Source organism: Bos taurus, chromosome X, assembly GCF_002263795.3.
Source record: "Bos taurus isolate L1 Dominette 01449 registration number 42190680 breed Hereford chromosome X, ARS-UCD2.0, whole genome shotgun sequence".
Classification (NCBI taxonomy): Eukaryota; Metazoa; Chordata; class Mammalia; order Artiodactyla; family Bovidae; genus Bos; species Bos taurus.
This window is the reverse complement of record NC_037357.1, coordinates 51,349,542-51,370,906: the sequence shown is the minus strand read 5'-3', so window position 1 is coordinate 51,370,906 and position 21,365 is coordinate 51,349,542. Positions and strand designations below refer to the sequence as shown.

General features: G+C 39.3%; 1 protein-coding gene across 3 annotated transcripts in view; it reads left to right on the top strand.

Moving 5' to 3' along the window:
- Positions 1-21,266, top strand: part of CSTF2 (cleavage stimulation factor subunit 2) — a 31,844-nt gene extending 10,578 nt beyond the window's left edge. Inside the window, exons 8-15 of one of the 3 annotated variants that reach the window (XM_059883290.1) lie at positions 6,095-6,157; positions 8,972-9,031; positions 9,674-9,815; positions 10,595-10,770; positions 11,059-11,336; positions 18,025-18,135; positions 18,857-18,981; positions 21,056-21,266. In XM_059883290.1, the coding sequence (XP_059739273.1) occupies positions 6,095-6,157; positions 8,972-9,031; positions 9,674-9,815; positions 10,595-10,770; positions 11,059-11,336; positions 18,025-18,135; positions 18,857-18,979 (953 nt within the window). In that variant the 3' untranslated portion in view covers positions 18,980-18,981; positions 21,056-21,266. 3 annotated transcript variants of the gene reach the window in all.
- Positions 21,267-21,365: the final 99 nt, after the last annotated feature.

Sequence of the window (21,365 nt, the reverse complement as noted above, 5' to 3'; positions counted from 1 at the left end):
GTGCAAAAGCTTTTAAGTTCAATTAGGTCCCATTTGTTTTATTTTTGCTTTTATTTCCATTACTCTGGGAGGTGGGTCATAGAGGATCTGCTGTGATTTATGTTGGAGAGTGTTTTGCCTATGTTTTCCTCTAGGAGTTTTATAGTTTCTGGTCTTACATTTAGATCTTTAATCCATTTTGAATTTATTTTTGTGTATGGTGTTAGAAAGTGTTCTAGTTTCATTCTTTTACAAGTGCTTGACCAGTTTTCCCAGCATCACTCATTAAAGAGATTTTCTTTTCTCCATTGTATATTTTTTCCTCCTTTGTCAAAGATAAGGTGTCCATAGGTGTGTGGATTTATCTCTGGGCTTTCTAGTTTGTTCCATTGATCTGTATTTCTGTCTTTGTGCCAGTACTATACTGTCTTGATGACTGTAGCTTTGTAGTAGAGCCTGAAGTCAGGCATGTTGATTCCTCCAGTTGCATTCTTCTTTCTCAAGATTACTTTGGCTATTTGAGGTTTTTTGTATTTCCATACAAATTGTGAAATTATTTGTTCTAGATCTGTGAAAAATACCGTTGGTAGCTTGATAGGGATTGCATTGAATCTATAGATTGCTTTGGGTAGTATACTCACTTTTGCTGTATTGATTCTTCCAGTCCATGAACATGGTATATTTCTCCATCTATTTGTGTCGTCTTTGATTTCTTTCATCAGTGTTTTATAGTTTTCTATAAGTAGGCCTTTGTTTCTTTAGGTAGATTTATTCCTAAGTATTTTATTCTTTTCATTGCAATGGTGAATGTGATTGTTTCCTTAATTTCTCTTTCTGTTTTCTCATTGTTAGTGTATAGGAATGCAAGGGATTTCTGTGTATTAATTTTATATCCTGCAACTTTACTATATTCATTGATTAGCTCTAGTAATTTTCTAGTGGAGTCTTTAGGGTTTTCTGTGTAGAGGATCATGTCATCTGCAAACAGTGAGAGTTTTACTTCTTCTTGTCCAATCTGGATTCTTTTTATTTCTTTTTCTTCTCTGATGAAGAAAAGCTAGAACTTCCAAAACTATGTTAAATAGTAGTAGTGAGAGTGGGCACCCTTGTCTTGTTCCTGACTTTAGGGGAAAAGCTTTCAGTTTTTCATCATTTTTCATCAACAGGATAGTGTTTGCTGTTGGTTTATCATATATGGCTTTTATTATGTTTAGGTATGTTCCTGGAATAAGGGATTTTTAAATAAATTTCAGCAAACAGTTTTCCCTTATCCTATAGAGTTACCGTTGAACTTAAATTACCTTTCACTGAAAGAAAGAGATTCCGTGTTTTATATATTTTCTTGTGTTATAGGTTCCTAACTTATCCTAAAATATCACAAGTTGTATGTAACGTGGTCCTACTACACATGGCAAGTGTGCAACTTGTGACATGCAACTCATTACATGAGTTGAGAAACACCTAAGCTGGTCTATACCCTGTTCAGTGAGCCTAGTGCACATCATGCATTTGTATGTCACAGCAGTGTCAAGTTTCTATAAAAATGTCTGCTATCCATTTCTGTACTTAACATTGTCATGAACTGTTAACATACAGTATATAAATCATTGTCATCTGTAGACAAAACATAAGTAAGGATGTTGAAAAATAAAATAATGGAACCAGTAAGCTTGATTTAACATAGAGAGCCTTACATATTTTGACTAGAAAATATACTCATCCCATTAAAAAGTGACTACTTAGCCATAAAAAATAAAAACAAGTTTTAATATGTAGAGATTTTACATGCTGCATTCTTTGCTTATAAGCCAATACTGCTACTGCTAAATCACTTCAGTCATGTCCGACTCTGTGTGACCCCATAGACGGCAGCCCACAAGGCTCCCCCGTCCCTGGGATTCTCCAGGCAAGAACACTGGAGTGGGTTGCCATTTCCTTCTCCATTGCATGAAAGTAAAAAGTGAAAGTGAAGTCGCTCAGTCGTGTCTGACCCTCAGCGACCCCATGGACTGCAGCCTACCAGGCTCCTCCATCCATGGGATTTTCCAGGCAAGAGTACTGGAGTGGGGTGCCATTGCCTTCTCCGTATAAGCCAATAAAGATAGGAATAAATAATTAAAAAGCAACTGTAAAAAACCTTTTAAAGTTAAGGAGCATATTCTTGGTAGTCCTTGAATTAAAGAGGAAATAAAAAGAAATTTATAAATTATCAAAAATACAACAAAAAGTAATACACTCCATTAAAAAGTGTATGGGGAAATAGTGAAAGCAGTATTTAAAGGAAAGTGAATATCCTTAACACCTGATTAAAGAATAAAGGAACTTTGCTAGTTCTAGAGTATTAGACAGAGAAGGCAATGGCACCCCACTCCAGTACTCTTGCCTGGAAAATCCCATGGATGGAGGAGCCTGGTAGGCTGCAGTCCGTGGGGTCACTAAGGGTCAGACATGACTGAGTGACTTCACTTTCACTTTTCACTTTCATGCATTGGAGAAGGAAATGGCAACCCACTCCAGTGTTCTTGCTTGGAGAATCCCAGGGATGGGGGAGCCTGGTGGGCTGCCATCTATGTGGTTGCACAGAGTCAGACACGACTGGAGCAACTTAGCAGCAGCAGCAGCAGCAGCAGAGTATTAGAAACACAAAGTAAGTGTAAAAGGAATTTAAGTAATTGAATTTTCATGTTTTTTTTTAATGAGTTTGTAGCATTTATAGTTCTAAAGTTATTAAAACTTCACTACAAGTTTTAGGATACCCTATACGAAGCTCTTTGGCAGTTGCTGAGAAGGGGAAACAAACTAGTAGAAAAGTAAGCAAAAAAAATGAGTAGGTACTTCATAGAAGAGCAAAGCCAGATGGCAACAAAAACATTCGTTTCTTTTCAGGGGATTGCAAATTAAATAACAAGATTTCACTATACTTGAGCCTAGCAGACAAGCAAAAGTTTTCAGAGATGACACTTGGTGGAGGGAGTGATACTATACATTGCTAGTGGAAATGTACAGTTTTTCATCCTTTTAATAGTCTCACATTAAAAATTCATGTACACTTTAACCCACCAATTCCACTTCTGGGAAGCTAGTCCGTACAAATAAAGGTGCCGTTATGGGATAGTGTAATGAGAAATTAGGCCCATGATGGCTTCTGCTACTGCTTACCTCAGATCCTAAATCTTTGTATCGTTTTGGTGAGTGGTCTGAATAAATCATAGCACGTTATAGCTAAAAGAGAACTTTGAAATCATTTAGACCTCAGATGTTAATGTGCATTAGCTTCACCTGAAGGGCTTATTAAAACACAGATTACTGGTCTCCACACCCAGACTTTAATTCAGCAGGTCTGAGGTAGGGCTCTGAGCTTTGCAGTTCTGACACATTCCTGGTGATGCTGATGCTGCTCATCTGGGGACCGTGTTCTGAGAAGATACTCATTCCCTGTACAGATGAGCAAGCCTGGAGGCTATATTAATTTTATCAAATCAGTTGTCTAAAATGACAATTACTTAGTAACATTATTACGGCTAGCACAGATTCAGGTTCTCAATTTATGGCTCTTTGATGCCTGACATGTTAAATGGGATAAGAGAATGTGACATGTACTTGGATATTTTAGATAAGTGTTAAAGAACTGCAAATAGTTCAGCCTGTCTTTTCTTCCCTTTCGCAGCAAATATTACTGTTTTGAGGAAAAGAAAATTACTGCTGTGTGGGAAGGACCAGACAAGTACTTATGGTATATGTTTAGTCTTTGTATAGCAATCATACCCCTGCTGGTTAGAGTAGACCTGTCAGTCTCAACACTATTAGACCCAGTGACTCCTTTTTGTAACAGATATCTTACACTGATGCTTTCAGTTCAGTTCAGTCACTCAGTTGCGTCCAACTCTTTGTGACCCCATGAATCGCAGCACGCCAGGCCTCCCTATCCGTCACCAACTCCCGGAGTTCACTCAGACTCATGTCTATCAAGTCGGTGATGCCATCCAGCCATCTCATCCTCTGTCGTCCCCTTCTCCTCCTGCCCCCAATCCCTCCAAGCATCAGAGTCTTTTCCAATGAGTCAACTCTTCGCATGAGGTGGCCAAAGTACTGGAGTTTCAGCTTTAGCATCATTCCTTCCAAAGAAATCCCAGGGTTGATCTCCTTCAGAATGGACTGGTTGGATCTCCTTGCAGTCCAAGGAACTCTCAAGAGTCTTCTTCAACACCACAGTTCAAAAGCATCAATTCTTCGGTGCTCAGCCTTCTTCACAGTCCAACTCTCACATCCATACATGACCGCTGGAAAAACCATAGCCTTGACTAGACAGACCTTTGTTGGCAAAGTAATGTCTCTACTTTTCAGTATGCTATCTAGGTTGGTCATAACTTTCCTTCCAAGAAGCAAGCATCTTTTTATTTCATGGCTGCAGTCACCATCTGCAGTGATTTTGGAGCCCCAAAAATAAAGTCTGACACTGTTTCCACTGTTTCCCCATCTATTTCCCATGAAGTGATGGGACCGGATGCCATGATCTTAGTTTTCTGAATGTTGAGCTTTAAGCCAACTTTTTCACTTTCCTCTTTCACTTTCATCAAGAGGCTTTTTAGTTCCTCTTCACTTTCTGCCATAAGGGTGGTGTCATCTGCATATCTGAGGTTACTGATATTTTTCCCAGCAATCTTGATTCCAGCCTGTGCTTCTTCCAGCCCAGCGTTTCTCATGATGTACTCTACATATAAGTTAAATAAGCAGGGTGACAATATACAGCCTTCATGTACTCCTTTTCCTCTTTGGAACCAGTCTGTTGTTCCATGTCCAGTTCTAACTGTTGCTTCCTGACCTGCATACAGATTTCTCAAGAGGCAGGTCAAGGCCATCTCTTTCAGAATTCTCCACAGTTTATTGTGATCCACACAGTCAAAGGCTCTGGCATAGTCAATAAAGCAAAAATAGATGTTTTTCTGGAACTCTTGCTTTTTGGATGATCCAGCGGATGTTGGCAATTTGATCTCTGGTTCTTCTGCCTTTTCTAAAACCAGCTTGAACATCAGGAAGTTCATGGTTCACGTATTGCTGAAGCCTGACTTGGAGAATTTTGAGCATTACTTTACTAGCTCTTATCTTTTTCTTATCTGATGCTTTACTATCCTAAAATGAAATGTACAGATGACATAACATACTTAACATGGTTTCCAAGAAAATTCGGTATAGTTACCCTAACTATAATATAAGGGGGAAGTAAAAGGAAATTAACTTATAATAAAAAATATTATAAATATGCAAGTATTTAAGGACAAGTTCACTGGAAAACAAAAAATAACAGATGCTTGCACCTATACTGTAAAAGACAGATCCAGGTATGTTTTGGCAATTCAGATACCACAAGGACCATTGACATTGATGATGTGATTTTCTGAATGGTGAAAATGAAAACTCTTAGTAAAGTTATTAACAAGAGACAGTTCCCATAATACTTCAGTAATTGCATTTTTGGAAAATTCAGTGTGTGTATGTGTTGGTGTAGAAACAGGGCAAAGAAGCTCTTTGCTTACAAATAAATAAGACAAGTTCTAAGTTCAGACGGTTGTAAAAAGATTTTCATTTATGTGAATATTCAGCAAGACATGTGAAAGTTTTGCAAGATAGAGTAATTCTCAGTTTGATAGAACTGTCTCACACTTTGCAGAACATCTATTAATAGTATACCTATTGGCTTCTCATAAAATGCCCGCTGTGCCCCCACAAATCTTTGTCACCACTGAAACAGTATACTCACAGATTTAAAATACAAAGTACCCTGGGAATAGTACTACGTCTTGTGGGAGGAAGTATGTGCCATTATGCTGTATTACAGAACCCCCTGCCAAGGTTTTGGTAATGAGGGAGATTAAGAATCTTAATCTTAACTCGCTTAATCTTACTTAATCTCACATAACTCACTTTTCTGTCACTGAAGTTTAAGTACACTAACAAACTCCATCTTTTTTATAAATCCATTGTTTAGTGGTAATTAATGATCCTCCTTTGTAGGTTTCTGTTTGTGGGGCAGAAAGAGGAAATTTGTTAACTCAGCCACTGTCCGAATTTTTACCCTACTGTCTTTATGTTTTTCTTTCGTGCCCTTATCTTCTAGGAGGAATGCAGGCCCAGGTTGGAATGCCAGGAAGTGGACCAGTGTCCATGGAGCGGGGACAAGGTAAATAAATACTAATATCCAATTAATGTGGACTAGACTTGGAAATGTTCTACATCTGCACTGATATGTCAGCCAGAAACCACACGTGGCTATTCAAATATGAAATTAATTAAATTGAATTAAATGGAAATTAGGTAAAATGTAAAACTCAGTTCCTCATGTACACTAGCTGCATTCTAAGTGCTCAGGAGCTGCATATGGCTAGGATACCATACTGGATGTTGCAGATATAGAACGTTCCCATCATTGCAGAAAATTCTGTTGGACAGCACTGTCCAGTGATTTAGAGCCCAACTCTACAAGAATTAATGATGAAGCAAATGAATCCTTTGTTTCTATTTAACTTATATCACATTTTCCTGGTAGTTTAATGCTTTTTTTAATGTTTTTATTTTTTATTGAAGTACAGTTAATTTACAATGTTGTGTTAGTTTCTGGGAAGTTTAATGCTTCTACTCACATGTTCTCTCTCCCTCTATGGAGATCTGAGTAAGGAATTTTAGTAATGAGCATGTAACGTGTGGCTAGATATGTGGAAGACTAAATTTAAACCCCAGAGAAAACTGGGGGCGGAGTGGGAATCAAAGGTCTGTGATGCCTGCTCGGTAAGTGTATGTTATACTGTGGTAGTAACACTGGATACCACCACAGTGACAGCCACTCCAAAATCACCACGTTATTTTCTCTCTGTTACTGAAGTTTGAAGAAAAAGAATGCAGTGATGTGTTTGAAACCAATATCGGGAAGAGAAAAAAAAAAATACAGAAGGAACTAACAGTAAAACTGAGTGCATCCTATAGGCCACACACTTTAGTTTTCATAAATGGCCTTGCGAGTTAGGTGGGGATGGCAGCACTTCAGTTTTCAGGTGAAGAGCCGGAAGCTCAGAGTTCTAAGTTACTGTTTCAAGGGGACAAGGTAAGTAAATACTGGTATCTGAATAATGTAGACTGGGCTTGGTGCACTCGTCTTTTCTTCCAGTTAATAAGTTGCAGAACTAAGATTCCAAAGTCTCTGACTCTAAAATCTCTCCGCTTTCTGTCAGTCCACACTGCTTCTATTAACTTCCAAAAATGCTTTTTAATGTATTCTGTTCTAATTCTTGGGCTTCCCTGATGGCTCAGATGGTAAAGAATCTGCCTACAATGCGAGAGAGAGAGCTGGGTTCAATTCCTGGGTCAGAAAGATCCCCTGGAGGAGGAAATGACAACCCACTCCAGTATTCTTGCCTGGGAAATCCCATGGACTGAAGAGCCTGACAGGCTGCAGTCCATGGGGTCGCAAAGAGTTGGACACAACTGAGTGACTAAGCACATATTCCTGTTCATTGTGTCCTTGTGATTAGAAAGAACTGCTTTGGATAAGTATAGGGAAGCTTAAATTAATTATTAGCCTGTGGTCTATAAGTAAGACCCATTTTTTAATTATTTTTTAATTATTTTTTTTTAGCTATGCCCCATGGTTTGGGGGACCTTAATTCCCCAACCAGGGATTGAACCAAGGCCACCTCAGTAAAAGCACTGAGTCCTAACCACTGGACTGCCAGGGAATTTCCCCAAACCTTTTTTTTTTTTTTTTAAGCAAAATACTAAGATAAAAGTCTATGCACTGTACTCCTTGTCTGTGGTTTATATACTGATATGGGTGGCTGAAGTGACAACGCATAACCTTGTCAGGCTGTTGACAGTGGAACAAGCTTTCATCCAAATACCTCATCTGAGCAGCCCATGCTTTTGTGCTGTTGTGCCCTACCCAGCTCGGCCACTATCACTAGTATGTGTCACAAAGTATTTCTGCTTTGAATACTTAGAAAGAAGGAATTAGAGTTTCAGTCATACCTTTGCCTCTCCCCCAGCCATGAATAAACCAAAATTTGTTTAATACATACTTCCATAAGACATCTTCCCTCTTGATGTAGTTATCTTCACCTTTCTGGTCAAAAGTTAACAAAGGGAAATGAGTTGAGTTTTGAAGGTATATCAAGGATGTATTCATGAAGAGATAAAATGAGACTTTCCTTCCTAGTTTTCCTTTAGTACCCAGCAGAAGCAGCAAGAATCTTTCATTTGTACCCGGTTTGTCATTCTTTTCCTGCAATCCATACTTCTTTTAAACATTTGTAAAGGTGAAAAGAGACAGTGAGATGTTTGAGACTTCTTGCCTTCTGCTGCCTTACATTGGTGCCCTTGTCATCTTATTAGTCTTTAATGATGTTGTGGTGTTTGTTTATCAAAAACTTACAGTGGCTGAGTACTTCTTGAGGAGTGATATTCTCTTTCTTTATCTAAAGTTCATTCACTGTATTTCCCCATTTGATAGCAGAAATTTTTGTGCCTTAAGGTATGACAGAAGTAATACTGTCCCACTTTTGTTATGGGCTTTTCCAGAATAAATCTTGCTTTCCAGATTCACTGCAATTTCTTCCATTTTTTGCTTATGAAAATATGTTTGCCTTCTTTGCCTAACTAGAGATTCAGTAGCATCTGTTTTATATTTTGTTTCTTTTTTTCATAGTATCATAAGATTTAAGGGGAATCCTAGTAGCAGAGGTAAAAATTACAAGTGGCTAGTTATTCCTGCCCAGATAAAATCAGTGGCCCACAGGTTTTACCTTAGGAAGCAATCTCATCAAAGCAGGACAGTTTCAGATCATATAATTTAGGAAGATTTTGTAGCCCAAGGCAAGCTAATGACCTCTTAGCTTTTTAACTGATACTATGTATAAATCTCCAGTGTCTGTATGCTTCTGCATGTGTGTGTGCAAGCTATTTTAAGTGTCTGCTCTTTCTCCTTTTGAACTTACTGCTCACTTAGGAACTGTACAGCACTCGCCCGTGGGACCCACCGGGCCTGCATCAATTGAGCGAGTTCAAGGTACCCATTGTATCTGCGGGTTTCCTTTTGCTTGTGATGTTCAGGGTGGGACATTGAGAGGATAAGGACTGCTCGACAGTCATCCTCACATTCGGAACCCTAAAGGGTAGCGTTTGGGGTTGTTATTTTTTTTTTTTTTCCTCTTGGGGCCACAGGCCTAAGATTGATGTCTTCACACAGGGCAGAGAACATGGAGGATATGGGCATCTGTCTGAGGCTGTACTCCCTCCCTACTGGTGTCAGGAGGCTTGGATGGAATAGCAGTCTGTAAGGAGACAGCCGGTTCTCACAGAGCCATGGCAGTGTTCACATATGCCAAGACCCTAACTCTTTTGTGGCTCTGGTCCTTGAACTAAGATTGATTCTAAGCAAAACCAAGGGCCCAAGTTTCTTCTTCAGATTGCAGTGCTAGGCCTTGGCAAGTTGCTCCCCAGTTTGTTCTTTATATAATTCCATCCATACCTCTGACCTGGCACAGATTCTACCTATACCCTGCTTCTGTTCTTGAGCTGCAAGAGGACTCTGCTGTGGTGAGATTTCATCCACTCTACAGTGTCTGAACTACGTTGTCAGTGGTAGAGTCATTCCTTGTTGCCATATGTGTCCTTCACAGCAGTAACTCACCGTTTGTTTCCCTGTCAGTGCCAATGCAAGACCCCAGAGCAGCTATGCAGCGTGGGCCCTTGCCTGCCAACGTCCCAACGCCTCGAGGTCTATTGGGAGATGCTCCAAATGACCCACGTGGAGGCACTTTACTTTCTGTAACTGGAGAGGTAGAACCTAGGTAAGCCCTGACACAGAAGAAAAAGATTGGAGGAGTTAGAATTTTCCCTTGCTTTGAGAACAAAGTCTTTTTATACCATTTGTGCCTGTTTGCCTGTTTCAAAAGATAAATATTCATGACCACTGTCCAAAACGAAGCACTTGCTGGGCAGAATTTGTAGTTGAAGTATGTCATTTTGAACTAACCATTGCTACTTCATCCTCAGGAATTAGAAATTCTAGCAGACATATCGGACTGGGGAAAAACTACTAATAATAGCAATAATAATAATAATGGATATTAATGGGGTTTATGCCTCTGAATCTGCTTTGAATACTTTATTGAGATTATTTCATTAAATCTTCACAACAACCCTGTTGTTGATACTAATCCTGAGGTTGATACTAATATCAGTCCCATGTTACAGATGAAGAAACCAAGGCATCAAGAAGTTAAGCAAATGTGCTGAAGATCACACAACTAATATGTGATAAAGCCCAGATTTGAATCTATACAGTAACCCATGTTCTTAAGCACCATACTGTATATTCATTATATATAATGGATATCCATTAATTCCTCCTTAATATGTGTTCCCTGACCAAATATGAAATTCTGAAATACATGGGTTTACATCTCTATAGTTTGTCTTTGACCTGTTTTGTGTTATTCTCTTAGAATTTGAAAACTGATGTTTGTATCAGTTCTTTATCTAATTTTTACTTACTGATCTTCTAGTTGACACTTTTCATGTTGTTTTGTTCTCTTTTAAAATATAACATTTTTTTCTCCATCTCTAGAGGTTACCTGGGACCACCTCATCAGGGTCCGCCCATGCACCATGTCCCTGGCCATGACAGCCGTGGCCCACCCCCACATGAGATGAGGGGAGGGCCATTAACTGAGCCCAGACCTCTAATGGCAGAGCCAAGAGGACCCATGATAGATCAGAGGGGTCCACCCTTGGATGGCAGAGGTGAGGGGAAACCACATCACAAAGCTGACTGGTAGTTGTGGACTCATGATGAATGCTCTGTCTTAGGCTCCAATCTGGGATACAGAATGCTGGGGCAGTAGAGTTGGCAAACATTTTTCAAGTTTATCTGCAAATTTGAGAAACTGAGAAGGAGAAAGCAATCTCATATAGCTGTGGGGGGGGACATGTGACTGGAGAAAATAGATTTCTGTCTTTCTTTGATTATTGGTTCTTCTTGCAGTAAATGTGGGTAGCTACCGAATAGTTTTCTTTCAACTTTTTTTATAGGTGGAAGAGATCCCAGAGGCATAGATGCACGAGCCATGGAGGCTAGAGGATTAGATGCTAGAGGATTAGAAGCCCGTGCAATGGAGGCCCGTGCAATGGAGGCCCGTGCTATGGAGGCCCGCGCTATGGAGGCTCGTGCAATGGAAGTCAGAGGAATGGAGGCCAGAAGCATGGATACAAGGGGCCCAGTGCCAGGCCCAAGAGGCCCTATGCCTAGTGGAATCCAAGGTCCCAGTCCAATTAACATGGGGGCCGTTGGACCCCAGGGATCCAGACAGGTATGTGTAGTACTCTCGCTTCCATGTGAAGTCTTAATCTATTCAGGAATTGGTTATTGAGGCTGATTATTACTGCTTTCTGGTTTCTGAGCTTGTTGGGGAAGATTAGGATCTCCCTTCATTTTGTTTCTCTGTTCCTTAGGTTGCGGTGGTTTTCTCACTGCCAGGAGTATAGTCCATAAGTGTAACCTTGTCCCACAATTTCAAATTCCATTCAGAACAGAGCCCCTGATTTTAAGGGACAGCGTGTACATTAGTAGAATCTAGACATGGATAATTTGAAAAGCCTCCCCCAAATGATTCTAATGTATAGCCCTAAGAACTACTGCATTCAAGCATATGAAGAGCTATTAGTTAGTGGTCATTTAGCTAATCTTAGGTTTGCAGAAATCTGTTTTACTTTACTTTCATCACATAGCCTAAAGTGAACAGTGGAGTATGAACGGCAGTTTACTAATGCTCACCTTAAAAGCTGTGCAACTGAATTTTCTCTTCTTTCTCTTTATTTGGCTTTCTCCAGCTATGTGTTATGATGGGCTATGATTATCTATATGTAGTCATCTCCATCCTTTTTACCCTGCAGGTAGTATGCATGTATCTTCTCCGTGAGTTTGTTTGCTTATTTTGTTTTGTTTTTTTTCTGCTAATACTTTTGTTTGCCTCTAGCTCTTCCACCTTCATATTTCTTCAGTGTGACTTCCTCCTTCCTCTATGTACTTGTGTTTCTCTTTGCTCTCCCATATGTTTCTGTGCCTTATTCCCTCTCAGGCATGCATGTGTACATGTGTATGAGAGAATTGTATGGTCCGAGTGGAATGGGACATGGCAGACATCCAGTTCTCTCATTTTATAGGTTTGGAAACTGAGACCCAAGAATTCAGGTGACTTATCCAAATTCACAAAACTAAAAAGTGGTAGAGCAAGGAATATAACCTATGTTGTTTCCTACTGTACTACTACGTCTCTGTTACCTGCACATTGTATATTGTGTATATGTGTATCTGTCCCTCCTCTTTAATATGATATGTGAATATGTTATTTTCTGGTATGTGTAGGAAAAAACTTGGTTACTGTTTTTCTAATTGTACTTTTTTAAAAAATATGTTTTGGGGCTTGATTTTTATTGTGCCCTCGGTGGTCAGTAAGCTTCATACTTAAAATGGGTTTTTAGTGCTTTCATTCAGTCGTTCAACAAATATTTGTTGAGCACTTACTGTATATCAGACAGAGCTATAGGTAGTGGGGATAGAGCAAGGTGAGCAAAATAAAGTCCTGCTCCTGTAGAGCTTGCATTCCAGTGGAGAGATAAATAACAAATAACTGCATGATGTCCTTATATAATTCTATTGAGAAGTCTTTTGAGAAGGATGTCAAAAATAATGGTTGGAAGACCGTTTGTCAATAATTCCTTGGTCCTTTATCTTCTAGTACTCGGACTTGTTACTCTGCAATGTTAAATTTGTCATAGTTTTCATTAGTAGATTTTGTAAAGCCAATAAGATTTGAGGTAGAGAAAAAATTTTGTCTTCAAACTTTTAAAAATTATTCAACGTGTTTTCTTATAAACAAATAATATAAAATACATTCACTCATGTATAAAAGATAGACAGTAAGAACCTCCCTTCCTCCCTATACCTGTCTCCCTGTGACCCCCATCTCTTGTAGATAACCACATTTTATTATAGTGTATCTTTCTAGCAAATCAGAATACATACTATTTTTGCAAATATGAATATATATGTATTCTTATTTTTTCCTCCTTTCACTGTTCTGCACCTTGTTTTTTAACCTAATAATATATCCTTAATACATAATTTTAAATCAAATTTTGAAATTAACTTCTGTCCACCTAGTTGAAACTTGTTGATAAAGGCTTCTTATTACTAGGGTAATTATATAACTTATTGTCTATACAGAGACACATTTGAGGGTGCTGTCAGTAATTACTGTGAGTCAAAAACATAAACTGGGACTGTCTTAGTAAACCTAGATTCATGCTTACCTGTATTATTACTTGTCTGCCTAGAACAGGTTCTTCTAGAAACTTTAAATGGCCATTATTAAATGGCTAGATCACATTACAGTACCTCAAATTAGTATTGACTGAAGCCTCAAAAATGTTATTCTCATAGATATTTCAGGTCCATAACAGATCATTAAGGTTCAGACTGGTCTCTGGATTCAGTATTGATAAAGAACTGAAAGTGATAGTATGTTAGCAATCTGTACAAAGTTGTTCTAATGCTTCATGTCTCTAGTGTTTTGGGAACTGAGTTAATGCATGCAAATGAATATTCCAGATAATAGAATTATTCAACCAAGTTTTTAAACTATTTTAATGAAAAATCATTTATAAAATATACTATGCTTTCTTCTTTTCTTAAACAGGATGCAAAAAATGAATTTGATCATATTTGATTACTCAAGGTCATCATTAAATGTACCCACTCATTTTTATATATGCTATAATAGAAATCATAGTTATTTCCTGCTTTGCTTTCTGGTGTCCTTCACTGTCAGACTGTCACCTGGTTCTTCACAGTGCTATTATATCTGCTCCTAATGGTTTATCCATATTTCTTTTATGCTTTTATTTTTTTGCTGCTTTTCATCTGCTGGGGAAGCAGGTAACATGTTTATTAACAATTTGTGTTTAATAAGAGCAGAGATCAAATTGCCAATATCCATTGGATTATAGAAAAAGCAAGGGAATTGAAAAAAAAATGTACTTTTGCTACATTGACTATGCTAAAGCCTTTGACTCTGTGGATGACAACATACTGGAAAATTCTTAGAGGTGGGAATACCAGACCACCTTACCTGTCCCCTGAGAAACCTGTATGCAGAACAAGAAACAATAGTTGGAATCAGACATGGAACAACAAACTCATTCCAAATTGGGAAAGGAGTATGTCAAAGCTGTTTATTGTCACCCTGCTTATCTAACTTATATGCAGGGTTCAGTTCAGTTCAGTTCAGTCACTCAGTCGTGTCCGACTCTTTGCGACCCCATGAATCGCAGCAGGCCAGGCCTTCCTGTGCATCACCAACTCCCGGAGTTCACTCAGACTCACATCCATCGAGTCGGTGATGCCATCCAGCCATCTCATCCTCTGTCATCCCCTTCTCCTCCTGCCCCCAATCCCTCCCAGCATCAGAGTCTTTTCCAATGAGTCAGCTCTTCACATGAGGTGGCCAAAGTATTGGAGCTTCAGCTTCAGCATCAGTCCTTCCAGTGAACACCCGGGACTGATCTCTTTAGGATGGACTGGTTAGATCTCCTTGCAGTCCAAGGGACTCTCAAGAGTCTTCTCCAACACCACACTTCAAAAGCATCAATCCTTTGGTGCTCAGCCCTCTTTATAGTCCAACTCTCACATCCATACATGACCCCTGGAAAAACCATAGCCTTACTAGACGGACCTTTGTTGGCAAAGTAATGTCTCTGCTTTTCATTATGCTATCTAGGTTGGTCATAACTTTCCTTCCAAGGAGTAAGCATCTTTTAATTTCATGGATGCAGTCACCATCTGCAGTGATTTTGGAGCCCCCAAAAATAAAGTCTGACACTGTTTCTACTGTTTCCCCATCTATCTGCCATGAAGTGATGGGACCAGATGCCATGATCTTAGTTTTCTGAATGTTGAGCTTTAAGCCAACTTTTTCACTCTCCTCTTTCACTTTCATCAAGAGGCTTTTTAGTTCCTCTTCACTTTCTGCCATAAGGGTGGTGTCATCTGCATATCTCAGATTATTGATATTTCTCCCGGCAATCTTGATTCCAGCCTGTGCTTCTTCCAGCCCAGCGTTTCTCATGATGTACTCTGCATATAAGTTAAATAAGCAGGGTGACAATATACAGCCTTGACGTACTCCTTTTCCTATTTGGAACCAGTCTGTTGTTCCATGTCCAGTTCTAACCGTTGCTTCCTGATCTGCATACAGATTTCTCAAGAGGCAGGTCAGGTGGTCTGGCATTCCCATCTCTTTCAGAATTTTCCACAGTTTATAGTGATCCACACACTCAAAGGCTTTGACATAGTAAATAAAGCAGAAATAGATGTTTTTCCTGAACTCTCTTGCTTTTTGGATGATCCAGCGGATGCTGGCAATTTGATCTCTGGTTCCTCTGCCTTTTCTAAAACCAGCTTGAACATTTGGAAGTTCATGGTTCACATACTGCTGAAGCCTGGCTTGGAGAATTTTGAGCATTACCTTACTAGCGTGTGAGATGAGTGCAATTGTGTGGTAGTTTGAGCATTCTTTGGCATCGCCTTTCTTTGGGATTGGAATGAAAACTGACCTTTTCCAGTCCTGTGGCCACTACTGAGTTTTCCAAATTTGCTGTCATATTGAGTGCAGCACTTTCACAGCATCATCTTTCAGGATTTGAAATAGCTCAACTGGAATTCCATCACCTCCACTAGCTTTGTTCGTAGTGATGCTTTCTAAGGCCCACTTGACTTCACATTCCAGGATGTCTGGCTCTAGGTGAGTGATCACACCATTGTGATTATCTGGGTCATGAAGCTCTTTTTTGTACAGTTCTTCTGTGTATTTGTGCCACTTCTTCTTAATATCTTCTGTTTCTGTTAGGTCCATACCATTTCTGTCCTTTATTGAGCCCATCTTTGCATGAAATGTTCCCTTGGTATCTCTAATTTTATTGAAGAGATCTCTAGTCTTTCCCATTCTGTTGTTTTCCTCTGTTTCTTTGCATTGATTGCTGAGGAAGGCTTTCCTATCTCTCCTTGCTATTCTTTGGAACTCTGCATCCATTGCCTTCTCCATTCAGATGCTTATATCTTTCCTTTTCTTCTTTGCTTTTTGCTCCTCTTCTTTTCACAGCTATTTGTAAGGCCTCCTCAGACAACCATTTATGCAGGGTATATCATGCGAAATGCCAGGCTTGATGAAGCACAAGCTGCAATCAAGATTGCCAGGAGAAATATCAGTAACCTCAGATATGCAGCTGATACCACTCTAATGGCAGAAAGTGAAAAGGAACTAAAGAGCCTCCTGATGAGGTTGAAAGAGGAGAGTAAGAAAGCTGGCTTAAAACTCAACATTAAAAAAACTAAGATCATGGCATCCACTGCCATCACTTCATGGCAAATAAATGGGGAAACAGTGGAAACAGTGTCAGACTTTATTTTCTTGTCTCCAAAATCACTGCAGATGGTGACTGCAGCCATGAAATTAAAAGACGCTTGCTCCTTGGAAGAAAAGCTATGACAGACCTAGACAGCATATTAAAAAGCAGAGACATCACTTTGCCAGCAAAGGTCCGTATAGTCAAATCTATGATTTTTTCTGGTAGTCATGTATGGACATGAGAGTTGGGCCATAAAAAATGCTGGGCAGTGAAGAATTGATGCTTTCGAGTTGTGCTCAAGAAGACTGTTGAGAGTCCCTTGGACAGCAGAGATCAAACCGGTTAGTCCTCAAGGAAATCAACCCTGAATATTCATTAGAAGGACTTATGCTGAAGCTGAAGTTCCAATTCTTTGGCCACCTGATTGCAAACAGCCAATTCATTGGAAAAAACCCTGATGACAGGAAAGATTGAGGACAAGAGGAGAAGGGGCGGCAGAGGATGAGATGGTTAGGTACAATCACTGACTCAATGGACATGAATTTGAGCAAACTCCAGGAGATAGTGAAGGACAGGGATGCTGGCATGCTGCAGGTCATGGGTTCACAGAGTCACAAAGAGACGACTTAGCAACTGATCAACAACCACTACCTAAGCTCTGGGTGAATGCTTTAAGTGTGAACATAATTCCAGCGTAGGAACCTTTTAACAAGTATTCTAGGCGCTCTGAGGCCTTTTCTTTGGGTTATGGTTGTTTTCCAAAAGATTGAACCCATTGAAGATCTTAAATACCAGTAAGAATGATAAAACTGCACTTGGTTAACTCAGGTCAGTCATGTTTTTTAGTCTGTATTTAGCAGAAAGCATCTGCTGCGTATTCTCTGAGGGAAGTTATAAAAAAACAAATGTGGGGCTAATAGTAGTCTTTTCCCCAGAGACCTTCCCGTCTCCTTTCTGCCTCTGCCATTATGATTGTTTCTGCCTTACTTATGGGATAGGGCCCTTTGGGACGAACTGTGTTTGATTGAATTAGAGGTAGGCAGTATCCCTGTGAATGTAGCTCCCCAGTGGGCCAGCATACATTATTCTACAATATGTCATCTTTCATTTCTGTTTCCACTGAGTGATAGTTTCTCGGATGCTGTCAGTTTTCCCTGTGCTTATGTGGCTGAATTTTGATTGATTTAATAGTATCCAGTTGTGCTTTGTGGAGAAGGAAATGGCAACCCTCTCCAGTATTCTTGCCTGGAGAATCCCAGGGACAGAGGAGCCTGGTGGGCTGCTGTCTATGGGGTCGCACAGAGTCAGATACAACTGAAGCGACTTAGCAGTAGCAACAGCAGTTATGCTTTGTGGTATTTGTTGATGCTGCTGGTGCTGTCATAAGCAAATATATCAACTTACTAGTTGATCTCTGGCTAAACCCTGCCTTCTGCGGTTGCTAACAGTAGGAACTGTTCTTCAGAGTCATTTATTTGCTTTTTTTATTCGTCTCCACAATATGATCCTATTTTTTCACGTTGCTAATATTACTGGGTTCTGGTAACCTAAATGAGAAGTATCGAAAATCTCTCCTTGTCTCTGTGCACATAGGTCCCAGTCATGCAGGGAGCAGGCATGCAGGGAGCAAGCATTCAGGGTGGAGGCCAGCCTGGTGGCTTTAGTCCTGGACAGAACCAAGTCACTCCACAGGACCATGAGAAGGTAAGTAATGTTGTCCAGCTGCCTCCATTTGCACAAATCTTTTTGGAGTCCTCTTTTCATAGTCACCATGTGGAGGTCCCGGGTCTTCAGAGTCCCTTTGGAAATGATGCTTATACTCAGAATTCTTTATGATCTTGTTACCCGAAAATCTGTGGGCCAGATCCTAAAATTCTTAAATGGCTATATGTCAGTGGTAGCTTGTCTTACTTTTCAGACTCATCTGCCAATAGATATTTTCTGTGCAGGCCTGATTGACCTGGAAATCCAAATCCCTTTGTTCCTCCCTTTTATACCTTATCCCTAAAGATGATAGCAGATTCCCCACAAGCATATCTTTCTGTTTCTATATTTGACCATTGTAGGGAGCTCAAAACTTGTGAAAAGGAGCAACTTTCAAAGCTCCTTTCAAAGGATTTAATTCTTTCAAAGGATTAAAAACTGTAGATTTCCCAGGGGTTACCAATACCATCTTCATCTGTAAGAATTTGGGGTTCATGAAGGTGTCTGCTTTGAATCTTCTAATCTTAGCCATTGTACCTGTGCTTTTCATTTTGCCTCTTCTCACCAGCTGGTTTTGGTTTTTTCTTTGGTTTGGTTTCATTTTTAAAAATTTTTTTGGTTTAATGTATGTGAATTATCCTTCTGCCTTGGACAGAAGCTGGTGGTAGTTTTTTAGCCACCATCGTTAGAACTCATTATGTTTTTTTTTTCCTCTGCACAGGCTGCTTTGATTATGCAGGTACTTCAACTAACTGCAGACCAGATCGCCATGCTGCCTCCTGAGCAGAGGCAGAGTATCCTGATCTTAAAAGAACAAATACAGAAATCTACTGGAGCTCCTTAAAGGTGAGCAGACTTACTGTGCCTGAGTCAGACAAGGTCCTTGTGCATTTGGGGTATGTACTTTTCAAGCTTAACCAACAAGAGTCTCTTGATCTCAAGACTACCCGAGGCCTGTACCCCTCTTGACTAGACCCTTCACTCTTCAGTAACTCAGTCCCTGTCATGGTAGGGGAAGGTGATAGGCATTTGTTCAGTTGTTGAATTGATTGTAATCTCATTTAACCTTTTTTCCCTAAAATGGGCAACAGTGACATATGATCAATTTAACCAAAGTAATCAAATACAGAAATGTAGAAAGTTCAGGGTAAAAGCTCTGGTTTCTCAGTCTCATTCCAAAGACATAACTGCTAAATATAGTTTGGTATGTATTCTTCCAGAATCAGTTATTATTTTATTCCCAACTATCCCATCAAAATGAAAACACAAACCATTTCAATAAAATATGCAAACATTTTAGTTTCAAGTATTTATTTTACATAGAATATTTTGAGATTAAACTGTTACAGCACATAATTTAAGGTAGTGAATGTCCACCATCTCCATCAGGCCCTGTACATTTTAGAGGTTGCTGTACACTACTGCCCTTAGTTTTCTTGCTCTTCAGTCAGCTAGAAAGGAACATAATCATGTGACCTAACCTGATTACATGTATAGGGTTTTTAAAAAAGTTTTTCCCCAACATCTTGTATTTCATAAACATAAAAATTTATTTATTTTAATTAGAGGCTAATTACTTTTTTGCATTGTCCCAATATCAATTGGAAATTCACATTTTGAATTTCTGCTTTTTATTCCCTCTTTGTAATAATTTCTGTCCATATATTATTTAACAGTGGTCTCATTTATACTAACTAGCAGTCTTTACTAAATATATTGTATTTTAATCCATATTTGTAATATTGTTAAAACTTTTAAACTGTAAATATGCATTATATCTGTATCTAGACATTAAATTGACTGAACTTTAATGGGAAGCTGTCATAGATGGATGGCACCAGACTTAACAGTGCAACTAGAACTTTTAGTCCAGATACCCAAGTCATTCTATTTTCTTTAGTGAAAGTGTAGACTGCCTATTATAGTTAGAGGAATAGATTTTTAAAAAGCTATTTTTTTAAAAAAACGTATCCCCTAGAATGTGAGAAAATTATGTTTTGGGATAGTAGAGGTAAAAAACGTTTCTGAAATTTCTCTGCTTGTGTATTCTTGCTTATAAGGTACCTCATTTCAAAGCCTTGCACATATACCACAGAGCAGGGTTTTTTGTTTGTTTTATCTTTTATTTTGAAATAATTAGAAATTCACAGGAAGTTGGGAAAATAGTACAGAGAGCCTCATGCACCTTTCCTTTAGCTTCCCACAATGATAAAATTTTGGGAATCTATTGTACACAATACCTTTTTGGTTTATAGTGCAAAAGGAAGAAATGTACATTGGTACATTACTCTTAACTAGACTACAGACCTTATTCACCTTTTATCTCTTTTAAACCTCCACTAATATGTACATGTGGTGCATGTAGTTCTTTGCAATTTTCCACTGGGAAGGTTTTAATGTGTATTTGCTGGTATTGGTGCATACTGTAGCCAAGAGATTGGCTCTCCCTCCATCCTCTACCTTACTGGTTGTGATCCAGCTCTGCTATCACTGACAGGCTTATGTACCATTACCATTAGGTCAGTGGTTCTCAGCCAGAGGTGGTTTTGCCCCCTACATGATACTGGGAAATGTCTGGAGACATTTTTGGTTATCACAGCTTTAGCGGGTATGGTATGCTACTGGCTTTCAGTGGGTAGGGACCAGAGATACTGCTAAACCTCCTGTAATGCTCAGGACACCACCTGATAACAAAGAGTTATCTGGCCCCAGATGTCAGTAGTGCTGAGGTTGAGAAACTCCACTGTAAGAGATGATTATTTTGGGGAAGCAGGAGGCAGACACCTTAGGAATCTGTTCCTGGTGATTTGTTCTTATGCATAGCCTCCTTCCCCTACCTTTAAATTCTTCTCTTCCTGATGTTTGGGGAAGAGAACTTTGTCTCCACTTGTAATGGCTTTCTCCCAACTTTTCCTTACAGGTTTTCAAAAATACCTGGCAACAGATATGGAAATTAATCCTATAACTTTGTTGAAATGTTGCAAAAAGATGACTTCTGCATCCTAACCCTTGAATGACTCAAATTGGTGCCAGGTGGAGGACTCCTATCACCTTCTCTCAGAACAAAATCAGATCATTCTGTTGTCTTAGTTTGTATATTTTCTGTGACTTGAAATAAACTTTGAACACAATTTTAGTATACTGCAAATTGATATGCATAACCTTTTTGCTTTTAAAAGGCTGAACTCCAAGGGTGAAACCTCACACATGTTTTCTACCCTTATTGCAAT